The 22,405-nt window shown below is 41.5% G+C and overlaps 1 protein-coding gene and 1 non-coding gene across 4 annotated transcripts in view; one reads left to right on the top strand and one right to left on the bottom strand.

The window, feature by feature from the left end:
• NEMP2 (nuclear envelope integral membrane protein 2) overlaps nt 1-22,405 on the top strand; it is a 336,857-nt gene that overhangs the window by 306,986 nt on the left and 7,466 nt on the right. The window contains exons 1-6 of one of the 3 annotated variants that reach the window (XM_026492314.4): nt 3,524-4,059; nt 13,598-13,713; nt 18,860-19,091; nt 19,227-19,299; nt 20,401-20,494; nt 21,323-21,437. In XM_026492314.4, coding sequence (XP_026348099.1) covers nt 3,945-4,059; nt 13,598-13,713; nt 18,860-19,091; nt 19,227-19,299; nt 20,401-20,494; nt 21,323-21,437 — 745 coding nt within the window. In that variant the 5' untranslated portion in view covers nt 3,524-3,944. Of the gene's footprint in view, nt 1-3,521; nt 4,060-13,597; nt 13,714-18,859; nt 19,092-19,226; nt 19,300-20,400; nt 20,495-21,322; nt 21,438-22,405 lie in introns of those variants that run through there. The other 2 variants (XM_057303573.1, XM_048214019.2) reach the window with 2 other exon arrangements.
• Nucleotides 11,649-11,788, bottom strand: LOC113250927 (small Cajal body-specific RNA 20). Its single transcript, XR_003314259.1, has one exon. It is a non-coding gene; the product is annotated as a small Cajal body-specific RNA 20 (non-coding RNA).

Below are 22,405 nucleotides of genomic sequence, written 5' to 3'. Positions count from 1 at the left end.
CGTGTGGAAATAGTCAAATGGAATTAAAAAACTCAGGTCACTAAAATAATATTAAGGAAGCTCTTTATTATACTTTTTTTTTCCCAAAAATACATCATATTATAGGGGCACCTGGGTGGCTCAGTTGTTTAGGTGTCTGCCTTCAGCTCAGGTCATGATCCCAGAGTCCTGGGATTGAGCCCCACATTGGGTTCCCTGCTCATTGGATAGCCTCCCTCCTCTCTCTCCCCCTGCTTGTGCTCTCTCTGTCTCTCTTAAAAAAAAAAAAAAAAAAAAAAATATATATATATATATATATATATATATATATATATATATATAATATTATACCAAAATGAATTACATAAAGTACATACAATATTTTAGCTGTGGTTACAAACTTGCTGAAAAAGCTACTTCCTCTCAAGCATGAAACTTGTAAAACTCAAAGTTTATTTCTAATGATTTTGGATCACTTGGGGTACATATTAGGAAGGTGCATTTTGGGCTTTCCCCACATGAACTGAATCAGTCTCCAGAGGGTTTGTCTTGGGAATCTGCATTCACAATGCTAAACATTTACTTATTACCCACACTGATAACATTCTGGCAAAAGTGCCAACTTCTTCATTATCTAGGAGATCCAGATCACCCAAGCTGCAGTGCTTCATTCCACCTTAGAGGTGGACAGGGGCTGTTTACCAGAAGTCCACAGCTAAGATCTATGACACAATTGGGCAACAGCTTCAAGAGGCAATGAATTTTGTCCTTTTTCAGTCACCCATTTTGGTGTAGAAATTATGGGCTGGTGTTATTATCCAGTGACAATTGTTTTTGCATCCTCTTGACAAGTTTAATGGTGATTCCAACTACAAATTTCTCACTTCACTGATCCGCTGATGGACAGACTTTTTCTCTATTTTCTAATGGAAAGATAGAAAGCAAGCCTGCATAATATTCCAGGAAGTTTTGAACAGAAGATTCTGCTGGCATCCTGTTTATAGGGGGTTTTGGTTTGGTTTGATTAATGAGTATATTTATTCCTAGAGTTCTTGTCCTATATGTTCACACATGTTGTCTACCTTTTCCACTAGCTCCTTTAACTTATTAATCATAGCCCAACATGTGGGTCATTTTTGAATCTGGTTTTGTTGATTGTTTTAAGCTCTTTAATAATGGATTTTTTCTTTGCTGGTTTGGGTGTCTTGCAATTTTTTATTAAATGATGGATATCCTTGTAGAAGAACAGTAAAAGCTGAGGTAAAAAATATTTATACCCAGAAACAAGTATGCCTCTTCTTCTGTCAGATTAGAAATGTAGGTGATTAAATCAATCTAGTTAGGAGGTGAGCTGAGTTTGGGTTTTATTATTTTTATAACAATAAATCCTTTGGTGTACCACACGATTTTTTTTTTTTAAAGATTTTATTTATTTATTTTACAGAGAGAGCGCACGCACGCACATGAGCAGGGGGGAGGGGCAGAGGGAGAGGGAGAAGCAGACTCCCTGCTAAGCAGGGAACTGGGTCTCAATCTCAGGACCCTGAGATCATGAACTGAGCTGAAGGCAGATGCTTAACCAACTGAGCCACCCAGGTGCACCGTACTAAAGGATTTTAATTTTTCTGCTATTACCTTGTTCTTAGTATAGAAACTGGAGTGCTGAGAGTTTTTCGTAGTGTCCCTTAGCTTTCTGCAGTTCTTGTATGCCAGTGTTACAGAGGGATCTCTCCCCACATTCTTTTTCCTCCTCAGTACAGAGTAGGGTTGCTTGTTGCTAGGGCTTGGCTTGTGGTGGGGCAAGAGGGTTCTCCCTTCTCCTGGTCAGCTTTGCTCTTAGGCAAGTCCTGTATACCTGAGCCTTAGAGGTGGGGCTTTTTCAGTGTTTCTTCCCCCTTTTCTCATTGCTGACGAATCCTGCCTTGTTTCAGTGGTATGTCTTCAATAAAAGAGGGTTTCCCAGAAGTTCCCAACCTCTACTCTGTGTCAATTCAGTTCAGGACCCTGAACCCCAGTGTTTCCTCCTGCTCCCCCGGGGGCAAAGAGTTTGCACTTCTATCTCTCCTCCAGAAATAAAGGCAAAGGCCATGGCCCTGTGGTAGTAGTGTTTTATGCTCCTTCCGCAGTAGCTTAAGGTTTTCGTATCAGAGTTTTAGGGAAGTTAGGTGAGGTCTCATGATTGTCTCCCAGTGACAGAACTACCACCTTCCAAGATTCTTATCTCTGGAAAAATATTTTTTGCTCTCCTATAGAGAGGAATGTGGTGTTTTGACTTAGCTTCTTTACAGATATTTTCTAAAGGTATGCTACATGAATAGCAATTTGAATATTAATTTATTATATTGTTGCCTGCTCTTTACCAGATACTGCTGCAGGAAAACACATTTATCTTTCAAGAAGCCACCTGTTTCTTTTAGTTACTTTTCATCGTGCCTTCCAAAATTAAGCTAAATCAAAATGAATGTGGTTAGGAGAAAAAGCTGTTGTGCAAGAGGCAAGTGCACACCTCACACTTGGATCAAGAGTTCTGCTGTTTCTCTGGAGACAGTCTTCAGGTCAGACAAGGTGGAAGTTTAATAGCAGTTTATTTGTAAAACTCATCCCCTTGAAGAGTTCCTTATAAGGAGATTTCTGAACTTCCAAAACCAGCTTTGGGTATACACGTGGTGCCAGAGATTTGAGGACAATTGGTTAAACCTTACTTTGAAGCCAGGGAAAGTCTAGTTAGTGAGTCCTACTCATACCTTTGGAGAAAATGAAGCCGAGTTATTTTTAGAGGATGATTTCTGTCACAATTCACTTCTCTGAGGTACCTAAGCAGAAGACCAGAATTAGAAAAGAGGAAATGAACTTTTGTTCTAGTAAATGTTTAGTATGAAATATTGAATCACATTAATGGGTTTTCAGGGGCTGAGGAAGATCTGTTCTTTAAAAATAAAAAAAAAAAAAAGCAATATAATTTACTGACGTCTGCAGGTTCTATACTCATTATCAATATTAAGGCCACTCAAGATATTTTTTCCAGTTTTATTGAGATATAACTGACATATAATATTGTGTAAGTTTTAGGTGTCCAACATGATTGATATATGTATATATTGCACAATGATCATTACAGTAAGATACATCATCTCACATAATTACAAAATTTTTTGTGTGATGAGAACATTTATGATTTACTCTTAGCAACTTTCAAATATACATTATTGTTAACTTCAGTTATCATACTGTACATTACATCACCAGAACTTATTTATAATTTTCAGTTTGTACTTTTTGACCCCCTTTGCCCATTTTGCCCACATTCCCCCACCCCCTCCCTCTAGCAACCACCAGTTTTCTGTATTTTTCTTTTTTTAATGCAAGCTAATTTTAACACATGTTTTATTGGTGAGGGAACGTTTTACAGCCTCTTTATGCTGAAATGTGTTTAGGAGCTTAGACGTACAAGTCAGTGTTACTTAAGCAACTAAATTGCCCGTTATTGTTACAAACGAGAAGGAAAATAAAAAAAGGAAAAATAAACTTTTATTTGTAAAAAAGGGGGTTCTTGAAAGGTCTTTCCCTTCATAGAGCCTCTGAGAGCTCAGCCCTAAAACTCCGCAGGTGACACACGGGGCAAAGAAGTTTTGGGCAAAATTGACAGAAGAGTGGCCCCCTCCTCCCACAATTTCCACCCTGGCGCAGAGACTGGGACTGGGATCCGGCCCAACTGCCCCAGGGCAAGACGAGGCCCGGAAGCCCCACGGCTTGGCCAGCCGTGCCGCACCGCGAAGGCTAACGCCGAAGCTTCGTGCCGACTCCTCCTCCGCTCCGGGAAGGCGGGGCTTCCGCCTTTCCCGCGTGCGGGTCTCGCCCTTCCCTCCCCCGCCGTAGGCCCCGCGCCATTTCTGCTACTAACGGCCGAACCGGCACCCAAAGGCTCGGGCCGCGGCAGAGCGGCACGGAGCTGGTGCCGGGGCGGGATGCGGCCGCCCCCGGGGCGGTGGTGGCTGCTGCTGTGGCTGCCGCCTTTGTCTACACCGCCCGCAGGCGCTGTGCGCGGAGAGGGGGAGGAGGCGGCGGCGGCGGCGTTGTCAGGTAACCGCGGGCACGGGCGGCGGGCGGGCGCGCGCGCGCACGGGCTCCCGGCTTCCCGGGCTCTCCTGCTTCCCCCGCGCCCAGCGGGCGCTCTCTCGGCCCCCGGCGGCGGCGAGGAGCAGGCAGCCTGTTGGGCGCTTCCTCGTCTCGTCAGGCTCACCCCGCGGGCGCGGCCGCCAGCCGCGGCAGGCCCAGCCTCCCATTCCGCCTGCTTGGGCTCCCTGGTCTCTTTCGTGGCATTTGGACACTTTTCAGATTTTAGTGGAAGCAACCGCAAAGTCCAGAGTCTAGCCCAGTTCCTTCGTTTACAGAAGCAGCCACCAAAGCTCAGACGTGGTTTGATTTGTCTGAGGTCACACAGCTAGTCACTTGCACGGCTGACGCCAGTCTCCCGACGTTCGACACAGGACTTTTGTATAGTACATCAATTTATGTTGAAAACTTCAGTATTTCTCTCTATAGCTATTACTTTGGACTCAAGACAAGAGAGGGTCAGAGCTTTGGATTTAGAGTTAGACCGAAATTCCCCTGCCCCTGACTAGCTCTGTGACCTGGAGCAAGTCATGCTACTGGTCACATGTAAAACACAGTATCTGACAGGATTGTTGCGATGTTTAACGTGTGCACGATGTTGCACAGGAGACAAGAAATGGTAGCTGCTCATAGTGGTGTTATGGCCTCTACGTGGAGTGCTCTCAAGATTCTGGCACGGAAGGGGAAGTCAGGAGTTCTAACTCCAGAACTACTGCTAATACGCTAAGAGCTTAACATTTCTGGCTCCTTCTCTACCCCCCACCCCACCCGGCATAAAACCCTTTAAAAGATTTCCTGGAGTTTTTGTCCACCGACTTCTCTTCATCTCATTGGCCACCTCTGTTTGCAAGGGAGGCAACCAAGTGTGGTCTTTTATGCTGGGCGTAGCATCTCCTCCAGTGAAATCCGGGTTCTTTGTCTAAGGATGCAGACAGGATCAGAATCTGCCAGAGCTGCCAACTCATGGGAATCTGGCAGTGAGTTACACTTTGGGGAACTGTTCTATACCAGTTTTCATTGGACAGACATTTGTTGAGTGTTTACTAAGTGCTAGGCAGTGTTAAAAGTGCTTTAAATGCATTATCTTATTTAATACCTGTAATAGCCCTCTGAGGGTAGGTACCATTAATACACCCATTTTATAGATGAGGAAAGGCAGGCTTAGTAGTGAGAAATGTAACCAGTCTATGCTGATGAAAAAATAAATCATAGATGTGTCTAAGAAGGAGGGTTTCTGAGCATGGCAGCAGCCAGAAATTTTTAAGTAGCCCTGGGCCGACAGCCAGAAACTTGACTTCTAGACATTTGTTACATCCGCCTACCCACTTGTAGAATTACCTTGGTCCAGGCACTTAATCTTTATGGACCATGGTTTTCTCATCAGTAAAATAAAGTTGTTCTTTGCAGAATGGTTTCCAGTATTTTCCTCACATTTTTATTTCCTTCTGTTAACCCAATATTTCTCATGTTTGTGTTACAACATTTGGTGTTAACTATGACTTCTTCTATTTTGTTAACCAAAGAGCTGCATGAATGCTAATCAGAACTACTGTTCTGCCCAAGACATGCAGGATGTACACTGAGTTGATAAAAGTCTAACCCAGAGCCAAGAAAAATGGCAACTTATGTAGCCTTAAAGCAATTCTTGCCGTTCCAGATATGCTTTATGGGACAGGCTGTGGAGCATCCTGGATCCTGTGGTGTGCCAATGACACCACATTGGAACCTCTGGACTAGACTAGGTCTAAGGAACATTGCTGCTCTAAAAGTGGCTTTATGAGCTGAGATCAAACAGCTGGTCCTTTCATAATAGGGGCCCATCTCTAACATAAGAAGCTTGGATTAGATGATACTTAACTGTTGTAAAATTCTGTCTTGAATGCACACACCCTTCCGTAAAATAGAGAACATCCAGAGCCAGGCCAGCTTTCTGTCACCCTATTTGGAGGAAACTCAGAGGCAGGTGACACAGGAGACGCAGGTAGTTGGCTGGCTGAAAGGAAGAGTTGTTATTCATAGTTTGCAGCCACCGGGAGAGGACCCTAGAAACCATGTGTTGTCTTATGATATAGTTCAGGCTACTGTGTTGAATTCCCAGGCTTGAACTTTACAGCGATAGGCCATTTGAAACCACAGCTTTCAAATTCATGTATGGAGTAGAAAAATCAGTCCTTGAAGTTAAAATCAGCCTGAATGTGCATCAGCGTGTGCTAATTTCAGATTCATTCTCTATGAACATTGTTGGAGAAACAAAAATCAAGATTTATGTTCAAGTCTGGTTACAAAAACTAGTGTTAATAGAATAGAGAAAGTTACCTTCTAACTTTGGTGCTCCATGCACATTCCTTTGAAAATGTGAATTTATAAATAATACCCAGAAAAATTCTTCCTTTGAACTTTCAGGAGCTAAGTTTTGTTGGTGTTTGCTTTTTGTTTTTCTTTTTTTCCCTCTCCTTGTCCCAGTAGAAAAGCAGTAATAGGCCAAATGGAGAAAATGGCAGTCTAATTTAGTAAGTGATTTTATTATTCTATTATAGTTTCTTCTGAAGATATTTTCTTCCCATATGAGGGCCATGTAAAGGTTAAATTTTTAGAAGGAACATTGCTGAAATACTTTTTATGTTGGAGGTTGTTTAAGATCTGCTAAGATTTGAGGAGTGTTTGTGCTTTTTATTTTTAGCATATTCTATAAGTAGGTTTAAGTACTACCTGCCCTTTTCTGAAGTTTTGACTGAATATTTTTACCTTATGTATGACTAAATTTTTTAACTTTAATTTATCCTTTTACATTTAGGAAAACTAATAAATGACAAAAGCGGTACGAAGGAGTAATTTTAAATGTAATTTATTAGTTAAAGCAGGTAATAACCCATCTGTCCCTTTTTTATATAAGCTACATGGTCTTAAAATTAGATTGAGTATTTATAAATTGAGTGCTATTTAAATTGAACTAAGGAATCTAATTGGGTAAGGTAACCCTGACTCAAATCCTTTGGTAATGTAAATAGTTGTCTTAGCAGTTGGAGCACAACTGTCCAGAAAGTCAGAAGTTAGGTTTATTGCAGAATCAAGAGAACCTTCTAAGGACTGCAGGGAGTTACAGAAAGTGATGACCATTTCGTGGCTTAGAGACACAGCCTTGCTGGGGTAGGCATAGTAAGGATGGCATTCAGGGCTGGCCCTGCAGATATTCCTAGATGCTTAGGAGATGAGGCAGAGCTGGGATAGCCCACACTTCCAGATCTTTCTCTGGATCTGGAATCAGGTCTGAGGAAGTGAATACCTAGGTTATGGGTCACCTTCTGGGATAGAAACATATTCGGCTTCTCCTGGAAGCAGTAGCTGTCCCTAGGCAGCTATTACTCTCTTCTGATCAAATGAGTGATTATTATTACATTTTTTTCTGAATCCCTAGGAATTCCCATTTGTTTTCTAGATTGCATTGTGAGGGGATTTTGTTGATATTGTGATATCTTTGGGTTTGCCTACATCTACCTCCAGGAAGTTCCATCTTAGCAGAATGAACCAGCAAAGACCCAGGCCACGAATAAATGATACCTGCAGGCATGCAGGCAGATTCCCAGACTTCAGGGCTTGAAGTGTTAGGGCTTGAGCAGCTGATGGAGTTCAGATAAACAGTCCAGCTGGCTATATCTTCTATTTCCCACCCTTAGGTGGAGATGAATAATGGAAGTAGAAACTATATAATAAAATGTCTCTAGAAGAAGCCTAGATAACAATCTTTATTGTCATAGTCACTGTCTTATGCTTAGCCCAACTAGCGAATGGCTTAAGGTTTATGTGAACTCACATGAAGCTAGATTTGTAGTTTCTTCTGGCCGTGCCTAGTTCCTTAGATATTTGGGAGTTCTTGTGTGGATTGAATGAAATTCATCTCTGAAGAGAGTTAATAACAATGAGGGGAGCCAGAGGATACCATGAAATGCCAACACCTTGTCTGTTATGTCTCATATATTGTGTAAATTTGACATTAACTTCACCTCAACAGCCGGAAGCCACTCTGGAGAATTCCAGGGAGAACACTTATGAGTACCATATGAGTAAAACAAAAACAAGCTTCGTGTCTCTTGCTTCTCTCGGCCCTCCTCTATCTAGGGAGGATAAAGAAGGTCCCTAGCCCAAGGGATCTTAAGGATTATAGCTTTCAACCCTGTAGTTAAGGTATATTGATGATGGAGTAGGGTGAGGGGGAGATGTAGCCTGTGGGTTCCATAGGTGGGATAGCAGTGACACAGGCTGGATAGGGGTCTGATTACATCAGGTTGCTTCACGGGGAGAGTCAGAGTGCACCTCCTTTCTTTTTTTTTTTTTTAAAGATTTTATTTATTTATGTGACAGAGAGACAGCGAGAGAGGGAACACAGCAGGCGAGTGAGAGAGGAAGAAGCAGGCTCCCAGCAGAGGAGCCCGATGTGGGACTCGATCCCGGAACGCCAGGATCACGCCCTGAGCTGAAGGCAGACGCTTTAACGACTGCGCCACCCAGGCGCCCCAGAGTGCACCTCCTTTTATGGTGCTGACCGGTACTGGGCAGCCTATTACAAAGATAGCGAGGCTTTCATTGTCTCGGTTATGCATGCCCAAATAACCCACTAACCCCCTCAAATTATAACACACATACAAAAGACAGATATTTAAAGGCTGGGGATACAGTAGTGAACATGCTGTCCCTAACTTTATGGAGAGACAGAGTATAAACTAATAGTAATATGAGGAAAAAATAAAGCAGAGTGAGAAGAAAGTGGGTGAAAGGAGTTGGAGTGTGCCATTTTAGACAGTGGGGTCAGAGAAGGCCTTCCTGAGAAGGTGACGTTTGGGCAAACCTAAATTATCCGAAGGAACAAGCTCTGCCAAAATCTGGGGAGAGCAGATTGCAGGTCAAGGAATCAGCACATAGGAAAACTTAAGGCAGGAATGGCTCAGCATCTTGAGGGCAGGAGGTTGGTGTGGCCTGAGCAGCTGAGAGAAGGAAGAGTAGAGGAGAGAGTGCCAGAGGTACTAGGTCCTTGGAAGGGAGGGTGGATTTTATTATGTGTGCAGTGTGAAGTCATCAGTTTTGAGCGGGTAAATGATGTTCTCTGATTGATCTTTTAAAAAGATCTATGTGGTGATTGGAGAATGGGTTGTAGGGGAACATCATAGGGCGATTCTGGAAGCAGGGAAACCAGCTAAAAGGCTATTACAGTAATCCAAGTGCAAGGAGACTGGCTTGGATGACAGAAGCATTTACTTCTAAATTCAAATTATTGCACTATACTTAAATTACACCATCTTGCTCTTAAGAGTTACAGATACCAGATGATTTAGGAGATAGTGTTAGGACCAAGTGGAAAAAAACCCCATTGGAAGGCAGTATTTGTTTGCAATGTTCAGGTCCAGAAAGAGGATATTTCCTCAAACCACTAACAAGAGGAGTAGTTCGCTGTTGTTATGGGAATTGATTCCTCAAAGTAGAGGAGCCCACTAGGAGAGGTGATGCGGGGAGCAGCCCTGGAGCCAACCTTAAGAAGAGCCCCTGGCATTGAACACAAGTGTGGTATTAGGGGTAAACCTGAAGAGAGAACTGCCTGGAAGTTAACATTCTTACAATGGCGTGGGGCTGCCGGGGTCTGTGGACCTGAGGCCTCCTCCCTTTTACCTGTCCTGTTGGAGTGCACTCCCTTTCCAACAATAGGTAGGACTTCCTCTCTTTTATTGAGGACCCCCAGTGTAACGTTGTCAACTCTCGCCACCTGGTGTAGTCCGTTTCTGCTCAAGAGACGCCACAGGAGGTTCTGCCGAGGCAGAACATGGGCTACCAGAGGTCAGTCAGTCCACAGCCCTCCTTCCAATCCTACCCCTGCTATCACTAGCTGAAGGCTTTTAATGTGCTTTAGTTGCTCCTGTGCTCCCAGGTTCTGCACTGGCTTTGATATTGTCCTTTCTACAGCTGGCTGCCAGCCATTGCATGTCCAGGAGTGCCCTCTCCCCTGTCCAACCCATGGCCAGGAGTCATTTGCATCTCAGATATACCCAAGAATTTACCTCGGCATTGTTTGCTTTGTGTTGGTCACGCTGGTTCTGCATTCTCCTTTTGGTCTTGTATATAAATAGGCCATGCAGGGGGATGCATTTTTAATTTTTAGTATCCTGTATTAAGCAGAGCGCCTCTAGACTTTCCTTCACATACCTTTTTGAGACCTGTCTCTTAGAATCTTGTATTTGCATCTCAGACTCTCAAACTCGCAAATTTGTTGGTATATTTAAAAAATATGCATTTTCTCACAATGTTAAGAGTAAAGAGTAAAGAGTAAATGATCTGACAGTGTCACAATGGAAAATACTGGATTCTCATGTAACTTTCCTGCTTTGTGTAGCTTTGTAACTTTTATGCAGTTACATTGGTGGGTATTCTCTGCGTCTTCTCCCCAAGTCTGTCTTCACTTTCTCCAGCTGAATGCTTAGGATGCTTCTAGCTGGGACACGGATCTATGTGGGCTTATTCAATATTATTCCCTAAATCGTTGTAATTGTTGACTAGTTACTAATTACTCAATCCTTCCCCAACTTTGGTGTAGTGGGTTGAGGTTTTTCTGGAGCAGCTAACCACACTTTCCTTGGAGGAGATGGGGGATAGGCATAAGGCGCATTTCTCTGTGTGCGCATAGCATTCTCTGTGCCTGTTCCCTATTGACAGATGTAGCAGTAGCACCCTATCCTGGATCCAGAAGAATTTATGACTTTCAGTTCATTTTACTTTATTTTTTTCCCCACAGAAAGTGGTTTATTGCTTTTAGAATAAAATAAGATGCTTTCAGGACTTTTGTTGGTGAAGAAAAACAGAACTTGAAAAACTTTTCTAAAACATTATTTTGTCAGCTGACGGAAGTAAGCACTTTAACATAGAACACTTCCCACTTGCAACTGTGTGGAGCCAGAGCTGTTGGACTCGATAAAGCTAACCCCTTAGAAGCGGGGCTTGTGCTTGTGGCCGCTGTACTGAGTGTCCGGTCTCACCTCCTTGCCCTGATGCCTGCAGAGCTCCCTCCTCTCCAGCACCCACTCACAGCTCTTCCTCGCCACCCCGCTCCTCACAGTCCTGTAGTGGATATACTGGAGACGCGGCTCTGAAGAGATGGATGGAGCAGCCTGGCTGGTACCCAAACTAATCCAGGCAGGGAAAAATGAGTTAGGTAGCCTCCGATGCCCCTTCCACAACAAATTCCCCACTTTTGGACACCCTCTCCTCCCCGAGTGATATCCCCTGGGGCCAAAGCCCTTGTTTAGTAGGAGAGCAGGAGGTGAGCAGCTCCACTCCCTCAAAGGCATCTTTGTGTAGATGACTACCTCTCTAGATGTGTTTCTTAGGTGTTGCCTAAGGGGCAGGCCGGGGGCCAAGCTACTTTTGGGGCAACACAGGCCAGGATCAGCTCGTGAGAGCCTGGCACTATCCAAGGAGAGCTAGAGGCCCCATGCCTGGTGCTGCTACTTCAGACCCTAGTCTGGCTGGGGGGTCAGCCTGCCTGGTATAGACCAAGTGGGCCTCCCAGCAACTACAGGTGTCTGAGGCAGGAAAACAAGCCTGCCAGCATATGGCACCCCTGACAGTGATCCTGAAGGGCGGATCTTGGCCGCCGACTGTGACTGGGGAGGAAAGGGCATCTCACTTCATTTTAAATTCAGATACAGAGGCAGCCACAGAATAAAATTAATCCCATTACTTTACAGTTTTCTTATGCTGTTTACCCTCTAATAAAGTACCTGTCTCTCCTCTTCTGTATATTAATAGTATATGGTGTTGTGTTATGTATTATTTATATGTTACCTCTACCACACAAATGCACATATATTTATACACACAGATACAGACACACATATGTACCTACTTCTGTCTCCAAATTTCTCCTCAGCTGCAGACCTATCCATCTTCACTTAGTCCCACAACCGAAACTCAATTATGTACCAAATTGAACTCCTCCCCCTTTCCCCGCACAAGCTTGCATCTTCCCCAGTGTTCCTTATCTGGGTGAAAGGCCTCACCATCTTTCCACTTACCGGAACTTTCATGTCATCTTCTTGCTCTCCCTCATCTAATGAATCTCCAAAGTCTGTTGATTCCAGTCCTAAGTGGTCTTTAATCTGTTCTTTTTCCCTCCTACCTGATTCATTTCTTGCTTAGATTGCTTCAGTAGTCTCCTTAGTGGTTCTTGTACTTTCAGTCGTCTTCACCTCTAAAATTGCACATTGCTTATAGAATGCTTTTTCTAAGAACAACTGTGTACCTATTATTTCCCTATTAAACTGGCTATTCTCTGTTTGTTCCCACAGATCCATTCTCTGTCCTTCCCTCCCCTGCTCGGTGCCTGGAAGCTGACATCTGTGGATTGTATCACCTGGGCTTCTTTGTCTTCTGGTTCCCATTGGGTTTGGCCAGTGAGAGGTCCTGATGGGAGGGCAGGAGAGAGAGGTTGAAGTAGTCATACCTTCATTCCACCATCCCACATTTTGGCAATGACTGCATCCTATTAGACTGCCCTCCGGGCTTTAGTAGCTCCAATAACATCGAGTCCTACCTTTGCCATTTCAGGCCTAGGGATGTTAAAGGCTTCCTGCTATTGTCGATGTCTAGGAAGTTCACAATGCCTTAGTTCACAGTGTTAATGCCTTAACTCTGCCCATTTCCTCACGGAGCTCTTTAGTCACACCCTTTGGAGTGTCAGCAGTTTCCTGCTGAAACTTTGATGCTTACCTAAAATTCTTCAATACTCTGCTTTCAGCATGAAGTCCACACTCCTTAAAGTCGTAACCATTGTTTACCTCTCTACTGCAGATGCTGAAAGGCCCTCATGTATTCCCCACACTCCATCCTCAGTGAATGACTGAACCACTTCCGTGATTTCCCTCATCTCCACGGTTTTGTACACACTTACCACCCTCTAACCTGTCTTCTCTGTCTCGTTGCCTCCGACTTACCTTCAGTACTCCACTCACAGTTCCTCTTTTCTAGGAAGCTGCCTCCAATTCTTGCCCTCTACTTCAAGATTGAAGTACCTGTTCTCTGTGTTCTTACAGTGCCTTCCATATATCATAAGAGTATTGACACCAGACTGTAATTTTTTGTCTGTCTCCTGTAGGTTGAAAAGACTGAAGGACTGTAATTACCATGTAGAAGAATTCATTGGTTAGAGAATGATGTAAAAATAGCATTATTCTTGGGGCGCCTGGGTGGCACAGCGGTTAAGCGTCTGCCTTCGGCTCAGGGCGTGATCCCGGCGTTACGGGATCGAGCCCCACGTCAGGCTCCTCCGCTATGAGCCTGCTTCTTCCTCTCCCACTCTCCCTGCTTGTGTTTCCTCTCTCGCTGGCTGTCTCTATCTCTGTCAAATAAATAAATAAAATCTTTAAAAAAAAAATAGCATTATTCTTATGAGTAAAAAAGAAAAAAAAAGATAAGATTCTGAGAAATTAAATATCTTAGGAAATATATTCTCTATTCCATCTCTCAGTTCTAAGGTGTAAAGCTCTGAAGGAAATGGATTTTATTGAAACTTCTGACTCAGGCTGTTACTGCTACAATCGAAATTCTCAAATGGAGTGGAAATACATGTGGTCGACTATGCAGGTAAGATCCTACATTTAAATCATGTCTTAGGAACTGAGAATTAAAATGTACTATTTCAAGAATGAAAAATAGCTTTTATATGACACAGAGCAGTACATCAGTATGAAAGCTGACTTGGGAATCACATAGAGTGGCCCAAGGGAAAGGGTCATGTGGAAGGGACATTAACTCCTCATACTTTCCATCAGCCTTTCTCTAAACCACTCCAAATAAATATGGTATCTAAGAGAGCACAGTGTGCTTGCTGTTCAGACACAACTCAAGACAACACCCTCTCTCCTACTTTCCAAAATAATTGCTATCCCAAGCCCCTCTCTGATCCCAGGCATAGCCAAGATAATAGTTAATCTCAGTAGCCTAGTACTTTCCTTCATTCAGCACTTAACATATTTATTAAGCACTTGCTAAGTGCCAGGAACTATTATAGGCTGTTAGGATACATCAGTGAACAAAACAGATCCCTGCTCCTGTGATGTTTATACTCCTAGAGGTAAGGGATAGGCCATAAATGTAATAGAGAAGAAAATTATAAAATGAGTAAGTGCTATGAAAAAAGAAAATGTAGAGTAAGGTAAGCGGAATGAGGGAGGTGGGGAGCAAGTTATATTATAAAAAGAGTGGTCAGGGTAGTTCTCGTTGAGAAGGTGATATTTGAGAAAGATTTTAATGAAGTTAGTGAATTACCAAGATAATATACCAAGAGACATATTCTAGGCTGAAGGAAGAGATAGGACAGCATCTCAGAAGGCACATGATATTGATTTATACTGTTACTGATAATATACACCACTTTTATCGCCTGGTTAAGGTGGCATCTGGCAATTTACAATTTTACCACGGTACAGTGAGCATTTTGCCCTTTGTAATAAATGAGTATTTTGAGGAGATAATGTGAAACTATGTAAATACCCTTTCCCTCATCAAATTTTCACTCCCTAGTTTTATCATCCATTGTTGATGCTTGCATGAATCAGTTATCATCATGATGTTTATCAAACGGTCATTTTCTGGTTCCATTATTCTTTCTACATTCATCAGCATTCTTCAATAAGGAAGAATTTTTTCCTCCTCCAGTTTATTTATATCCATATTTATATTAAATCCACAGATTGCCAATTCATTCAGTGGATTACAATCCATTACTTCATTATTTATTTTGATATTCAAATTGTCCTAGATTTGACCAGGAAGAGCCCCTTCAAAGTAGCTCATGTGTCCTTTTAATTTGTGCCTGTCATTTGAGCATCTTTTGGCAAACAAGATGTTCCAGGCTTATCTTACAATTTCTTAAACCCAGCTCTGGAATCATACGTTTTTTCAGGGAGCATTCAGAGTTAGGTGTGTTTATCAGTGCTTCGATACCATTGTCATATGTGTACACACAGATATATACACCCATACACCTGTGCATGTATCTATTTCTGTCTCTCCATCTGTTGAAAAACATGAGTTCTGATATATTCTATACTACTGGGTTCATTCTAATCTCTCTCCTTGCCATATTTGTAACTTTTCTCTGATGTGGAGAACCTGGTTTTCATTATTCTCAATATGTTGATTTATTTGCCTGATGCTAGAATAGTAATTTGTTTTTTATTTATTTCTTCGTCAATGTTTGTTCAGAGTGTGTTTTACCTCTAAATACTGTGCTCCAAAATTACTTAGGTTAATTCATTCCCACGTACCCTCCTTTAAAATGGTTATATTATTCATTTGAAATATATTTGGTTTTATTTTTTTCCATTTCCATTTGAAATATATTTGTTTTTATTTGTTTTCAGGGTTTTTCCTTATCTTAGTTGATTTTATTATCATTTATTAGTATGTATGGTATTAATATGGTTTCAAATCACAACTCTATGTGGAAGTATTCTCAGAGAAGTGTCACTCCCCCTCATTCCTCTACCCATTCCTGCTAGCCCTTGGGGTAGTCAGTCTTACTAGCTTCTGTATGTCTTCCCTGTGTTTCTTTCTGCAAAAGTAAACAGTGATGCATGTTTATAGATAGTGCTAAGGAGTGAGTTTAGATGGAGGACCAATAGCTGAGCCTGGGTCAGTCTTATATATAGGGAGGAGGAAGGAGCCAGCAGAAGCGAGAGAGGAGGAGGACAAGTGAAGATGTCCAGGAGGCTGCAGGAAGAAGCTGTTACAAGGAGAAGGGAATGATCAGCAGTGCTAAATGCTGTTGATGAATCAAATACGATGACTGAATTGACCATTTGATTTAGCAACATGGAGGCCACGTGACCTTGTGAGGGATAGTCTGTTGGGAATGAAACACGCAATGATTGGAGAGGGTTAAAGAGAGAATGGGTGGAAAAGAACTGAAGACTTCAGGTATGGGCAACTTTTTCAAAGAATTTGATTGTAATGGGAAGCAAGGGGATAGTTGGAAGGGAAAGTGGGTCAATAGAAGGCTTTTGTCCCCCCCCAGTGGGAAAAGTATCTACGTGTTTGCATGCTGATAGTGATGTAGGAAAGATGTTAAGGTTTAAAGCCAACAGCCAAGCAAGAATTCTTGAGACATCTTTGGTGCAAAAGGTGGTTTCATTAAAGCATGGGGCCAGGACCCGTGGGCATAAAGAGCTGCACTGGGGTCATGAGTAGTGGCCCATTAAATACTTTCAAGTTGGAAGGGGGTTAGGGATAGCGTCTCTAAAGAATTTTGCAAGCAAGGTTTGCAGGACCTTGAGGGGGCTAGCTGTTGTTAGGAATAGGTCATTTATTACTGTCTAATAAAATAGTCATGAGATCCTCCAGATGTATATTGGTGGATCGTATGCTTGGGGATGATTACCAACATGTATTTTGGGGGGTAGAAATAAAGGAAGTTTCCAGAGGAACTTTTTATATATTCAAGTAGATTCATAGGATTCTGGGAGTCCAGCTAAGATTGACTTTTGCCCTTAGCAAAGTATTAACATTGAGGCAGCTGAGTTTCTAGAGGAATGTCACTCTGCTTGTTTCAAGGACTTACCAGTGGGCTATTTTAGTAAGGAAATTTCATTTTTCTTTTGCCTTTGTTTCCCACGTCAATAGGAATGGTCCAACAGAGAGGGAAGAAGTATTGGTAGGATGTCCTTGAGTAGACAAAGGTGGATCTTGTGCCTTCAGAATCTCCTTTAAATCTCCTCTGTGGCAGAAAGTTCTTCCCAATAGGCAAGAAGCAGACCACATGCCTGCAGGTGCCCACCAGTGGTTGGGAAATGGGATAGGAGCCTGTTGACATCGTCTTCTTCCATTTTCAGCCAAGAGTGAGGATGGGGAGGAGGTGTTGGTATTGAGGAAGGAAAAGCTATGAAATCTTTGTTGAAGAGAGTGGAGCGTAGATAGGAATGTGTGGTATGATCACCTGTAGCTTCAGGTCCCACTTCGGGTTCACACCCAGGGGCCTGAAGTCAGACTGATATGTGTTTATCTAGCACTGTTTGGTGGTGCAAATGCAAGAGTGGAGAGTTGGATTTTGCAGGTGGGTGTGACAAAGCAAGAGCAGTGCAAAGGAGTTAGGGGTACAAGCAAGGGAATGATTTATAATGATTGATTATGGAATTTAGCTGGTAAGAAGGGCCTAAGGACATCAAATGGGTGAGGAGTGGGGGAAAAAATGCTTGATCCAAGGCTTCCTGGGGTTGAGGTCCTATAAAGGGCATGCTGGAAAAGTAGGAGGTGGTGGTCAGCCAGTGGGATGCATGAAACGTGTAGAGGGCCGGTAGATTGGTAATAACAATGTCCAGGGTGTGGCCATGGGCGTGATTAGCTGAGGTCAGGCAGAGGACTAGAGCATAAGAAGGGAGGAGTCAAGATGCCGAGAGTCAAGAGTATTTGGAAGGAGTTTGGTGTATATATTGTGCATATTGAATCCCTAAGATGTATGACAGGAAATAGTATTGGAGAGATAGCAATAGTGAGCCAGGAGAAATGAGGGTAGGGAGTGGCTATATCACCTGATACCTGAGATTCAGAGCTGGTGATCTCACTCCCCTTTTCTGGCTCACCTTACTCTTGGACAAAGAAAGGTATGAATAGAGAGGGATAGACAAAGGCAGCAGCACAATTGTCATTTAATGATCACTGGTTTGTCACTGTCTGCTTGGTACTGTAGCTAGTGCTTTGTTGTGAGTCTTGAATAGGACCTGTGGTTGGGTTCTTCTTTAGGAGGCATGGGAAGAGAAGCCTGAATTAAATATGCTCAGCTGATCCAGAGGAAGTGCTTTTGCATAAACACAGTAGAAAATGGTAGCGATAGAAACCCCATTATACCCCAAAGATACAGACATAGTGAAGAGAAGGGCCATTTGCACCCCAATGTTCATAGCAGCATTGTCCACAATAGCTAAATTGTGGAAGGAGCCGAGATGCCCTTCAACAGATGACTGGATTAAGAAGATGTGGTCTATATATGCAATGGAATATTATTCAGCCATCAAAAAGTGATTTCTCAACATTTGCTGCAACATGGACAGGACTGGAGGAGATAATGCTAAGCGAAATAAGTTAAGCAGAGAAAGACAATTATCATATGGTTTCACTCATTTATGGAACATAAGAAGTAGGAAGATCGGTAGGAGAAGAAAGGGAAGAAGAAAGGGGGGTAACAGAAGGGGGAATGAACCATGAGAGACTAGGAACTCTGGGAAACAAACTGAGGGCTTCAGAGGGGAGGGAAGTGGGGGAATGGGATAGGCCAGTGATGTGTATAAAGGAGGGCACGTATTGCATGGTGCACTGGGTGTTATATGCAAGTAATGAATCATGGAACTTCACATCAAAAACTAGGGATGTACTGTATGGTGACTAACATAATATAATAAAAAAATATTAAAAAAAAAAAAAGAAACCCCGTTATAAACCAAGTAGTTTGCTGCCTATTGCTTTCTGCCATCCTTTTTCACATGTCTCTTGGCCACAAGGACTTGCTAGAAGAGGGAGTTAAATCACCTCGGGGAAGAAACATCCACTTTGCAAAGTCTCTGTGCTCCAGCATGTTTGAACTAAATACAGATCTGTAGGTCCATCGATGGGATCCCCGGAGTTGTGTACATCTGAATGTCTGTTCTTTATCCTTTCTCTCAGGCTCTCTTTATTCCTCGGCTCATGATTTTAAGGAGCTTATGTATTTATGGATTTGTTTGTTCTCATTTTATAGGTGAAAATTACCAGTTCAGGCCTGCTTAATATTGTATATATCACAGAAAGACATAATTGTCAGTATCCAGAAACCATTCTATCTTTTATCAAATGTATGATTCATAATTTTTGGACACCGAAGGAGTCTAATGAAATAACCATAATCATCAATCCATATGGAGAGACCATGTGCTTCTCTGTGAAGCCTGTCAGGAAGATATTTGTCTATACAATTAGTGTGAATCGAAACAGTAAGTCTGTTTTCATTACACTTGATTTTCTGTATTTAGTTTTTCTGGAGTGACATTTCAAGAAATTGACTTTTCTCTTCTTTTACTAGCTACGTTGACACAAAATCTTTGTTGTGTGTGTCTTTTTTACTCCAGTTGTAGATTTCAAACTCTTCTTTGTGTTTGTGGCGGGCATTTTCCTCTTCTTTTATGCAAAGACGTTGAGTCAGTAAGTATTCATTTTTACATGGTTAATTTTGTGAATTACCGTTTATCCTTTTAAAAAGAGAATAGGACAGTTTTGATCCTATGCTATATATTTCCACATATATAGCTTGTAGTTCTTGATTTAGGTTTTACAATCAGTGGGTCTGAAGATAGTGCTTGAAGGGCCTTTAAAAACTAGTAACAGTACACATGATATGTATATGTATATATATATATATTACAGAGTGCTTTTACATGCATTATTTTGTCTTACGTATTAATATACATTTTTTAATCTGATTCTCTTAACAATTATGTAAGCTTTGTATTATTGTTCTCATTTTATAGATGAGTAACCAACATTCATTTCACATGACTAGTTCTTCCTAAGGCTGAGATTTATACTCAGGTTTTCTGATGCCGGATGCCTTGCTCTCTCTATTAGATTCAGGCTGCCTCCAAGATTTGTGGCTCTGATACAGAAAGTTGAATTTAACAAGTATCTGACTCTTAGATAAACATATTATCCTGATACTTTGTGTATTACAACTTCTCTCATGAAAAAGGAGTCTTTTTCCAATAATATTTTAATTCTTAGCTTGTTATTCTTAATATTGTTTATCTTTCTCATGGTATAATTAAGTATGTTTAATGTAATCCGTGGCCTTTAGAAACCAGGATAAAGCTTGGACTCAGAGGAACTAGGCTGCAAGCCTGAATCCACCAGTTGGCAGATACTCACTTGGGGATGGTCTTTAACTTCTTGGTGGCTTCCTTTCTTCCTCTGAAATTTAGACACGGAAAGCCATTTCACAGGGCTGTATGAATGCGTGCACAGCTCACAGACCAGCGTCTGCTACATGATAGGTGCTCAGTAGTTCTTCTTGCATCAGATTCTAAACATAGAAAGTAACTCAGACATTTTGTTTTGAGTTAGTGGCAAGCTATTTACCATAAATTTCAAGTACAGACTTCATTTTTTAAGAGTAGGGTGTAATTAAAGCTACCATCTGAGTTTTTCTCCTTAGTATTCTTTATGGCTACTGTCATCAAGTTAAACATGGTTTTAATAGTGAAAGTGCTGCTTAGCATTTAAATGGCTTTTATCTGCTTGTCTTGACAGAAGTCCTATTTTCTATTACTCTTCTGGGACTGTGCTAGGTGTTCTAATGACATTAGTCTTTGTCCTGCTGCTGGTGAAAAGGTTTATTCCTAAGGTAGGCATACTGTGTATAAATGAATAAAAGAGGGAATGAATAAAAGAGGGAAGCCATGATCTCATAGACATGAAAAATTGATCAAAGTTAATTCACATTGATTGTGACAGTTACTAATTCAAACTGTATTTCTATATTGTATAAACTGACTTTAAAATGTATCTTTTTCTAGAGTTTCCATTTTTATTTGTTATTATATATACCCTAAAGTAAGTATTAAGTTTTGGTGATACTTTTTTTGAGACCCTTTTACTTTAGGGTAATACATTTTTCTTAGGAGTGGCAGGGGACTGATCTATGCTGTGTAGAAATTTGTCTTGTATTAGCAGAGCTGAGGAATGTCATGATGCTGAACCATCAAGGTCTTGAATAACTGCATTGCTACATCTGGAGATTTCTTCATTATGAGTTCCCTGAAACACCTTTAATGAAAGAATGCTCTGCACTTAGTTGAGGATAAATATTAGTTCATGGTGATAATGCTGTGATACTCTGACTGAAGCTTACAACACCGGCATTATCTTGAGATAAATTTCTTCTTTAAAACAGTGCTTTTCCAACTTTAATGTGCCGAGGATCCTGTTGAAATGCAGATTCTGACTCAGTCTGCCATAGGGCCTGAGGTCTGCATTCCAGCAAGCTCCCAGGTGATGCCGATGCTGCTGGCTCATGGACCGTAACTTTAACAAGACTCTAGAGAGTATCTTGAATTGACTTCAATGCAATTTGAAGTAGAAGTTTCTAATACAAAGGGTTTATTTGTTTACTCCTATTTTTGTGAGAGTGAATGAACCAAAAGCTGTGTCATTTATTTTTTTCCACACACAGTATAGCACCTTTGGGGCTCTAATGGTTGGTTGTTGGTTTGCTTCAGTTTATGTTGTGTGCCAGTTGATGGAGGATCTGAAGTGGCTATGGCGTGAAAACAGGATATATATATTAGGTAGGTAATTTTTTAAAAATATGTCCTTTTATCAGTAAAGCTGAAAAGTACAACTGGAGGCCTTCTTTGGAAATATGTTTTTCTCCAACATCTAAATTTTCCTTTTGAACTAAGGAAAAGTGCTATTAAAAATATTTTATTTTATTCCTACAGTTGATGATTTCAGTTCATTAGATCTCATTTTAAACTATTTCTCTATGACATCTTTCTTAGTTTTCTGTACTAATGATCAAAAGAGCAAAGAAGTATTTGTTTCTTTTGACTGCCTTTATGCCATTGAATTGTGGCTAAGCTCTAACCAAGTCTGATTTGTAATGAAAAAAATTCTCTGAAATGTGGCTCTTTCTTTTTCTTAATATATGCAGCATGAAAGGTGAGAAATTCTAAATATAAATGACTAATGAAAACTTGAATTTTCAGAAACAGAGAGGCTATTAAGAAACCACTTGTTCGTATTTCATGTAACCACAAACAACTTTTTATAACTTTTTATTTATTTGTTTTAATTGGGAAATAATGGAGAATGGGAGGATCAGTTTTCTCCTAACCCCTAAGCACCAAATTTTTCACAAAAGTCCACCCACCCAAAACAAAAGCAGTAAGTTTTCTGTTTTACTTGAAGATTTTATGTCTTTAGCTCACTCTCCTTTTTTTGATAAAGTATTTTTAAAAAAGATTTATTTTTTTTTATTTGAGAGAGAAAGAGTGCATGCACAGGAGAGGGGAGGGGCCGAGGCAGGAGAGAAATCCTTAAGCAGACTCCCCGCTGAGCTTGCAGCTGGACAGGAACTCAGCTGCGGGGCTCCATCCCAGGACCCTGAGATCATGACCTGAGCTGAAATCAAGAGTAGACCACTTAACAGACTGAGCCACCCAGGTGCCCCTATGATAAAATATTTTTTAAAGTAAATTATAGGTATCATGGTATGTTCCCCTAACTACTTCAGTAAGTATCTCTAAAAAATAAG

The sequence above is a fragment of the Ursus arctos genome, unplaced genomic scaffold (assembly GCF_023065955.2).
Source record: "Ursus arctos isolate Adak ecotype North America unplaced genomic scaffold, UrsArc2.0 scaffold_1, whole genome shotgun sequence".
Classification (NCBI taxonomy): domain Eukaryota; kingdom Metazoa; phylum Chordata; class Mammalia; order Carnivora; family Ursidae; genus Ursus; species Ursus arctos.
The sequence above is the reverse complement of the archived record's forward strand: the minus strand, read 5'-3'. Positions and strand labels throughout refer to the sequence as shown.